General features: G+C 43.5%; 1 protein-coding gene across 1 annotated transcript in view; it reads left to right on the plus strand.

The window, feature by feature from the left end:
• Window positions 1-6,432, plus strand: part of SYBU (syntabulin) — a 40,132-nt gene extending 33,700 nt beyond the window's left edge. Inside the window, exons 5-7 of the mRNA XM_059486375.1 lie at window positions 1,870-2,073; window positions 3,075-3,224; window positions 4,395-6,432. Coding sequence (XP_059342358.1) covers window positions 1,870-2,073; window positions 3,075-3,224; window positions 4,395-5,493 — 1,453 coding nt within the window. The 3' untranslated portion in view covers window positions 5,494-6,432. The remainder of the gene's footprint in view (window positions 1-1,869; window positions 2,074-3,074; window positions 3,225-4,394) is intronic.
• The last annotated feature ends 3,242 nt before the right edge of the window (window positions 6,433-9,674 follow it).

A 9,674-nucleotide genomic window follows, 5' to 3' on the forward strand; every position in this document is an offset into this window, starting at 1 on the left:
GTCTAAGTGAACCTTTCATGAAAGATTTTTGTAAGATTTCTCCCTGTCATCTGTGAATTGCAAATTCAGTCAGATTGAGAAGACAGGGGCATTGGGATGGAGCAGCACACGTTGTGTTCTGCCCACGCAATCCCTGCTGGTTACATTTTGTGGAGCAGGAGGAGGGAGTTCTCAGGGACAGGAGTGGTTTCCTGCCCGTGGTGGAGGAGCTGGCAGGCAGGCTGGGGTGGCAGCAGGGTACCCATGTGCCTGAGTCACACCGGCATCCTGGAGGTCGTGGTGTGCCCTGGAACACAGGGGCTGTCAGAGCGAGGCTTTGAGAGCGCTTTCATGTCTGTATCATGAGACTCTGGGAAAAATAAACACTACTTGAGTTCCCTCTAGATTACATTCAACAAGTAAAGTTACTGGCTGTGGGAAAAAAGGGTACTAAGTGTAATATGAAGCTCTAAAGTCACCTTAATTTCAGTAAGCTTCTGTGTCATTTCATATACTACTGGGCATTTTAATATAACTTTAAACTAGAGCATACTGACATCCTGTATTGGACAGAAGTCCTCTGTAATAAGGCTCCTTCTGATGCCCTGCTATGTTAAGCACAGTCTCTGCGAGTTCGGCCACACACCAGAGTTGATGATACATTGTATGAAGTGGAAAGAGATATCTCCTTTGCAATATGTTCTTTTTTAACTGTTCTTGCTATGAAACAGTTCCATGTTGTCACAAACCACAGTCCTGTAGTTCATTGTAAAATAATTACAAAATCACCCAAACCACAGCAGTGTGATGAAGGTTCGCAGCAGCCACTCAACCATCTGTTCCTTATAAACTGTTCCATTTGCTGAGAAAGGAAAAAACCAATTGAAACAATTTAAAGAGATGTTGCTTCATAATTCTGTGGTATTTGATTTTTTATATTCATGCCTTCTCTTTTGCTGGCTGGGTTGGGTTTGCCTTTTTCTGGTATTTTTTGTTTGGACTTTTTTTTTATTTTATTTTTTTTTTAACCTCCCTTTCATTACCATTTAGAAGAACAACTTCAGGGGGAGAGTGAGGTGGCAGTGTGGTAGTGTAGGATGACAAACCAAGTGAACAGGAAAGGGACACACCTTGAGAAGCTGGCCTCAGAGCACTCCAGCCCTTGGGCAGCTGTCAGGCAGGGAGGATACCAATTGCTTTCAAGCACACACAGTTGACAGATTCTTTTATAAAGAATGGAAAAAGAAAGGTAAATATGTATGAGAAAAACTGGAAGAAAAAAATGAAATACTGTGTTTTCCTTTGTCTCTTTTAATACTATTTCAGCCTGCTCTCCATGGGGCTCAAGCTATATCGAAGTGAATGAATAGCTGACCATGACAGATGAAGCACCCAGTATGCCAAAGGCAGAAAAGAACAGTGGCCCAAACAAAATCTGTTTTCATTGCGCACTGTGATCCCTCAGGCTGCTTGCCGAGGAGCATGAAAGCATTCTTACAGCAACCCTCCGTGCACAGGCACCACTGTGCAGGCCTGGCCAGGGAAAGCTGCAGTGTGGTTCTTTTGGCATTAGTCCAGACCACAGGCCTCTCCTTACTTAACCGAGTCAAAGATTCGGGAACATGGATGATCTGATGGAGTCACTGAGAACTGTGCTGTCCCCAGAGAGATGTAAAATGGCTGAGATTTCCTTAGAAGACATAATTCAGACTGAGAGCCCCCTGCCAGTGAAAGAACATGCAGTTGCTGATCATGTCAGAATTTTATTTCTTTCCAGCCACTCACAGTTATCTCTCTGGTTTATTGTTTAGAAAACTTTGTGTATAAAATAAGACATATAATGGGTTGTGTGATGAGAATAATGCTTTCACCATTTTGGTTCTTCTTCAGTCGTGGTCCTTATGGTCGGAATAATGGATCCTCATCCTACAAGTCTGGAGCCAGTCCACCTTCTTCACATGGAAAGGATGCTTCATCAACACTGTGCAAAAACCATCTGAGTCCTGCTAACATCCATCAGAGTTACAGGGCTTCTTCAGCCAGCAGCAGCAACTCAGGCTCGTACAAAGGAAGTGATAGCAGTCCAGTGATGAGGCAAGTCTGTGTTTCAGCCTCCTGGTGTTGGGTACATTGACACTCTCTCTGCACTGTAGTGTGCGATCAGCTGTAGGAGTTGCCATGCAGGTCATCTTGCTCCTCACCATAGTTATGATGCCTTATATAGGTGACTTAACAGTCAGCAAGGTTCTCCATACCATGTAAAAGCTTTATTGTTTCAGCACTGTAAAATTCAAGTTTACTTTAAGTCAAAGTCCTTTGCAGTTGGTTTTCACTCCAAGGCAGGCTATTTCATGCCATCAGTTCTTATGAGGATTTACTGGTTTGTTTGTTGTAGGGTTCTTTTCACTGCAAAGAGAATTGGGTGGGGTAGTGTAGGAAACATGATGAACTTGGGCGAAAATTCACCCCACCTAGCCTTAGGCACCTCCCTAAGGAGTGCAGTTTGCTGTAAGGAAAGAATACAGACACCTGCCAGAGCATGTGACATGTGTTGCAGAGAAGAAATGGCCGCCATGCTGCTGCTGTTGTCCACGCTCCCAGACGACTGAGCAGCCACTATACATGTGTATTGGCTGACTGAGCATGTAATGTACACACCCAAAGCTAGACAGGATGAGTGTGGATTTCAGTGTGCTCAGCTTTATAAATCCTGTGTGGAGCTGAACTTGTTCCTTGGGCTGCCTCTCCTGGCTGTCTGTAGATGGGTGCCCTTGCCCTGCCTGTTCTTGGGCACACCACCCATTTGGGGTGAGGGAATGGCCAGGTATTGTAAAGTCAAAATAAAGTTAAAAGCCTCATTTGACGTAATGACACTGAAGCCAAGTACAATAAATAGTAAATCTTGCACTATAGCTACAAATCAGCTGTTTCCTCAAGTACTTTGATTTGCAAGGTGAAGTAACTTGTGTAGACACCGAGGAGCCCCAGATGAGTCAAGTTTTGCATTTATCCGTCAACGGGATGTTTTTCATTCTGCCAGGATTTAAGAACTGTAAGAGTGATGTTATGTGATGGTTTGTTTTGGGTTTTTTCAGGCGGTCAGGGAGATACAGTTCTTGTGGTGACAATCACAGCATTAAGCCACAAAACCCAGAGCAGTATTTGACTCCTCTGCAGCAGAAAGAAGTGGCAGTGCGACATTTGAAAACCAAGCTGAAGGAATCTGAAAGCAAACTCAAAGAAAGGTAAACCTCACTTCAGAAATCAGTCAGAAAGATTTTATTTGGGAACATTTAGGGGTGGGAATCCTGAGTGGTTTTACTCATTTCTTGATCAATGAAGTTTCCATTAAGAAAATTGAAATACAATTAGTCTGGTTAGGTTGTTTTCAGTATTTCAGGTTTCAGAGTGTACTAAGGGGATGCAAAACAATGAATTATTTATAAATATAGCTCTTTTTCCTTCTTGGAACTTTCACAATAAAATGCTTTTAAAGGACAACTTTTTACAAGTCTTATTTAGATTGAGACCTTTTATACATAAAACAGTTTCTACCTGCCAGCATGTGTTACCTTAGTGTCCTGTTCTACCTCCCTCAGTGAAGTAGAACTGCAAATATCCTCCTTTTCCCCAGTGAAAGAATAGTTCATACCCAAACCACCGTGCCTATTTGTGTTTTTGTCACTTACATGCTGAATTTTTCACAATAGCCCTTTGTGTGGATGCTGAGCAAAGTGACAACATGCATTACACAGCAGCAGATGTCTCTTACTAAAACTGCCCTCTGAGAGCTGGGTCTCCAGCACAGACAATCCAAGGGGTCACAAAAGGCTGTTTGAATGGAGCCCAAGACAGAGTTCCAGGGACCTTGTGCTCTTCCTCTGCATCAGCAAGGCCTGGAACTGACATAGGAGTCCCCTCTCTCCCACTTGCTCCCCATGTCCTTGCAGCAGCCTCTGGCTCCCTGCTGGGGCAAGCCAGCCATGTGCCTGCAGACCTCAGCTCCGTGGCTGTCCGAGGCCACTTGGCTCTGGCAGTATGTGACAAGCTGCTGGCAGGAGCAGGGATGCATCCAGGCAGCTGTTTCCCATTTACTCCAGGGTGAGGCAATCGGGGAGATTTTAAGCACTACAGTGGTTAGATGTGACCTAGAGGTCACCACTGGTGCCTCAAATTGTCCAGGGTCATGGCACAGCCCACAAGGCCACTGGTTTTGTGGGGAGGTCAGTCACTCCCATTAGCAATCCGCTGGCATATCTTGGCTTTCTCAGAGGGGGTCACAAGTGGCACCTGGAGAAATTTGCTTCCTTCTTGGAGCATCTCAGCAGCAGAACCATCACTGTGTGGTGGGGGCCTCATACTGACTTTAGGTGAGCAGTCAGCAGAAGTGTTACATCATTTTTATTTTGCTACAGGGAAACAGAAATAGAAGAGCTTAAAGCTCAGCTGGGACGGATGAGGGAAGACTGGATTGAAGAAGAGTGCAATCGTGTGGAGGCAGAGCTAGCCTTAAAGGAAGCAAGAAGTGAAATTAAACAACTTAAGCAGGTTATTGAAAGCATGAAAAATAGCTTGGCTGAGAAAGACAAAAAAATTCAGAAATACTTCACAGACATAAACATTCAAAACAAGAAACTGGAATCTTTGCTGCAAAGCATGGAGATGGCTCAGAACCACTCTGTGAGGGATGAGCAGTGCCTGGAGTATGCGAGCGACTCAGAGGGGAAGCTGTTATCATTGTGTGCCACCCTGCCCGACAGCCCCATCACAGAGGACCAAGGTCTGGAGGAGGTGGCAGACAGTGATCTGCTTCTTGGTGAGGACAGAGCTACCGGGACTGACTCATCTGGAGAGAGTTTGACCACCACAACCTCTGAGTTGAGTGATCCAGCTCCCTTCAGTGCTGCTGTAAATGAAGAGATGCTTGAAATCATTCTGGATGGAAAGCTAACTTATTGCCAGGAAGAAGCAAAAAGCAGTATGATGGTGGAACAGGCCATCCAGACTGATGTGGTGCCATATAGCTTGGATGTGGAGCAGCTCATTCAAAACATCTTCAGAGCTCAAGACACCTGTCCTCTAAGCCCACCTTCTTCACTGAAGGATCTGGGTGAATTTTCTCTTGGAAGCTTCAGTGATTCTGGTATCATAGTGGACTTAACCCCAAGTGATCCCAATTCTGCCATCCTTTTGTCTCCTATGGAGTCTCCATGCCGGAAGGTGGAGCACAGAGTTAATGAAAACCGTTTCATGAAAGAACTTGATTTTACAGAAACTCATGATGATGAAGCCTTTGAGTATGTTAATACAGGAATAAAGAGAAGATACTGGAGCAGCAGTCTCCTCGGGGATCTTCTGGCTGTAGCAGCCCCTGTTGTACCAACTATTTTGTGGGCTTTGAGTACTCAGAGAGGAGGAACAGATCCTATTTACAATATTGGAGCATTGCTTCGTGGTTGCTGCCTGGTGGCCCTGCACTCTTTACGCCGAACACCCTTCAATATCAAAACCTAAAGTCTACTCTGGCACCAACTGGCTGAGGCAGAGAGAAAGAGGGATGAGATGGATTATAAAAGATTACTGTATATTCTGGCAGAGTCCATCCTTTGCTTTTGACTATTTAATTTGCACTATAAATCAGTTAAAAACATGTTCCTTGTTTCAAAATAAAAAAAATAAGCTGAACCTCTTCCTTCCACAAGATGTTTTTAACAATACTGCTGTTTACAGAAATAGTCCCCCTGCTCCCAGGCATCATGTCCCTCCCCTGTGCTGGTGACTTTCTGGTGCCAGCACATCTGCACAGTGAACCTAACCAGAGAAATAGGAATTCAAGCCTAGTGCTCTTTCATGTTCCACTGCTGAGCCAGGATTAAGTTCAGTCACTCTCCCTGGATGGTTCACTGAGCAAATGTACAAGTACTTGGCACTGGCTCAAGGGTAGTGTGAGATGCACAAGGAACAAGTGGCTGGAGAAAGGTGGGGTATTTCTCTAGGCAGCACTAACCTTCCCTTAGGGTATCACACCTGTGCTCCAGAAAGCATGCTAGCGCTTTCCATTTGTTGTCCCAAGTGTCAATTCAATTTAGAGATAAAACCCGTGTTCCCCAGGCAGCTTCCAGCACATTGTTTGTGCCTGTCTCATGTAGTCCTCTTCTCAATTGTGCAATTGCTTGAGCATTTCACTGGTCTTGTGCGTATACAGGGACTGTAACCAAAAATGTACATCGTTGGGAGTCTTAACACTTGTTACAATGATAACTATAGGCGTGGATACACTTTGGTTCTTAATGTTGTTTTAAAGTCTTTATGTATTGGAACCAGATAGTCTTTTGAGCCCTTTGAAATACTATGTATAAATGTATTGTGTTTTAACTTATTGTTTATTTAATTGCTTTATTGTAAATTACCTTTATAATCACAAGTTCAGTAAAGCATGATAGATATGTCAAACGTGTGAGTGTTTTACTGTAGAAAGGTATAAAAAAGTACCCCATTCTAGCTGAGCTGTCAGTACAGGCTGAGCTAGGGGAGGTACTGTATCAGGTACTATTCAAGGAGATCAGAATTAGACTGAGAAAACCTGACTACAGTTGCAAGTGTAAGCACTCACCAGGCTGATTAAAGGCTCCAGCAGGGCTGCAGTTGCACACACAGCCTACTCTGCTGCCTCCTGCTGGCTTCACAGATGCAAGTGACCTAATCTTTAACCCAGTGCAATCATCTGGAAACCTGGAACTCCTCAGCACTGCAATCCCAGAACAATACCAGTCTTTCTGGCATTTCACCCATCTGACAGTCATGAGGTCTCAGTGTGCATGCACACTGTGACCATCAAAACATTAATTCTCCATGTCCAAAACCCAATACTACCCAATAGGCAAAACAGTGGGGTTTGTCTGGCTCCACCCAAGCTTTCAACCCCACCTCTGGCCATTTAAACCTCATTGGCCTCCTGTTTTCGCCTTCAGGAAAACAAGTGTAGTATTTCCTTGTGTGACCCAGAGAAAAAGGAATCCAGGGAAACCTGACAGTGCCATGTATTGCTGTGCAGCTTTTGGGAAGGAAGTTATGAGTACTTCACAAAGGAGTATAATTGGCCATGTGTGGGAAGCTTTTGCAACACTCAACAGGGTGATACTGATGCTTACAGAGGCGACTTGCACACCTTTCATGTCCCTGTGGTGCCTGAGTGGTGAATTATTTTTTGTTTGCAGCAGAAATTCTAGAGGCTTCATTAAGCATTACATTAAGGAAGAGAACTCTAACATATCATTTGAAGTAATATAAACCCCATCTAACAGAGATGGACATGAGAGCATTTTGCTTACATTGCCATAACTTTGTCTTCTGTGCTCTCCCACCTTCTTGGGTGCCTGCAGCCATCTGGCTTGCCTTGTGACATATTACTCAAACGTCACTTTCAAAAGATTTTACATTACAGGGACACTAGGGCCAACATTACCAGTTGGAGATATTATCAATATAAATTTTACACAACCATGGACTTCCATAATTCCTGAATATCTCTTCTTGGGACTGAAACACATTACAGAAAATTTTATTCCTACGTCAAAATGTCTGTGCAGAGCCAGGACAGCAGTATTTTATACCTGATGTTACCAACTTCATTACAATGTTGGATTTTTCTTTCACAGCCATTATTGTTTAAGTGATCTTTGAGTGACACTGAAATGCACCATAATTTAGAAGAAAAAGTGATCTTCAGTTCTAGATGCATTCACTGTTGACTTTGGGGAGTTTTTGCAGCAAGAGGCAACAAAGCGGCAAAAAACTACACTTACATTAAAGATGCCAATAGGCAGATCTCATAACCAGAACAATGTCAAAGTTTCTTTCTGCACTTAAGATTCTTCAGTCAGTTCAATTCTCCTATGACATTTAACTACTGTGCTCATTGAGAGGTGACAGCATTCCAGTCACACTCCTGATAAAAGCCTTTGCTGTGATCTCTATCTGAAATTCAGCTCACTTCTAAGCCTCCACCTTTCCTCCTCCACACTGCAAGGACATAGCTCAAGGTACCCTTTGTAAGACCACACCTGAATTACTATAATGCACCAGTCCCACACTTTGGTCATTGTTTCACAATTCGTAGAGGATATGCCAGTTGTTGCTCCAAACATACCAAGTTCACTTTTTTCCCTCTAATATTACACTTAAGTCTTAGTCATATCTCACTGGTGATGTACACATCAGCCTCCAAACAGTTCAACAGAAACTCTCATCCTTTTTTTATAAGTTTAGAAAATGCTCATACCCACACCTCTACCTCACTGGGAAGTCTTATCTCAAAACAGGCAGGTGAGGAGGACATGCAGCTCATACACTATAGATAAAAGAGTGAACACTTGAATGTGGGCTTAGGGCATAGCAACCAAATCAGCTTCTTCCTGGGATGAGGGGATGCATGTTCATAATCCCATTTTATTTCTAATCCAGGGACAAAAAAAAGCCTTTCTTTCATATTCAGTTTAAGAGGTACCCAACATGCCCTGCTGCTGAAAATGTTGAGGCTCAGGCATTTGACTCCCTTCCCACTAGAGATTCATCTCTATCCTTCACAGAATCACAGAATGCATCAGGTTGGAAGGCACCACAACTGGTCATCTGGTCAAACCTCCCTTCTCAAGCAGGGAGCACATGGCACAGAATTGCATCCAGGCACTTCTTGAGTATCTTTAGGGGTGGGGAGACTACAACCTCTCTGGGCAATCTGTTCCAGTGCTTACTCAAGTAAGGAAGTTGTTCCTCATGTTGAGGTGGAACTTGCTGTGCATCAATTTCTGCTTGTTGACTCTTTCCACCCTTCCTTATGTCCTTTTCACAAGGCTGTTCCCAACTTGCAATTACACATTTTTCCTTCCTTTCCCTGCAAATCAACTCTCTCTTAATCCCAAACTCCTGAAACTTATTTAGCTGTTTTACATATACCCTATATAAGTGAATATTTCACTCCAAATCCCTTCAGACAAATGAGCACAGGACCTGGCAAGCACAAACAAGTACAGCAAAGTCAAGGAAAGGATTTTTCAGTCATCCTGGCAGGTCACTCCTCCACAGTCAAGAATATCAGTGAAAGCAATCAAGTCCAGCTTTCAGCCAAGAAAGAAAAAAAAAAAAACACATGGCCAACAACTAAAATATGAATGAGAAAAGGAGGAGCATATGGCAGTAGAAGGGAAAGACAAGAAATAAAGGGGTGTATAGGATCTTCAGAAAACTCAAACCAATCGAAAAAACGGTATCAGCAGCAGCCTCAGTAAGCTTAGCAAAAGTGTTTTCATATTTATCAAGGATAAAAAATCAGTATTTAAGAAGGAGGAAAGAAGAGACCACAGGAGAAAGACAAAACTGATACTAATGCATGGGTATCACCATGCAAGAGACTTCCTCCAAGAGCAGAGTCCTCCCTACTAGCACCATGTCAACACAGGGCAGAAATGGGAGGAATCTCTAGAGCAGCCGTTATCAAATTTAGCAGGTAGATGGAAGAACAGCAAAGCAGTACACAGCAGGAGAGGAGGGAAAAGCAATGCAGCAGTCCCAAGCAGAAGGTGGCAGAACTCAAGGGTTTTTAAAATGGCTGAAGGCTCAATGATCAAATGTGCTTTCATGATGTACTTAAGGGGCTTTATTTGCAACTTAGTAACTCGCCCACCCGTTGTTATTTT

The sequence above is a fragment of the Ammospiza nelsoni genome, chromosome 1 (genome assembly GCF_027579445.1).
Source record: "Ammospiza nelsoni isolate bAmmNel1 chromosome 1, bAmmNel1.pri, whole genome shotgun sequence".
Classification (NCBI taxonomy): Eukaryota; Metazoa; Chordata; class Aves; order Passeriformes; family Passerellidae; genus Ammospiza; species Ammospiza nelsoni.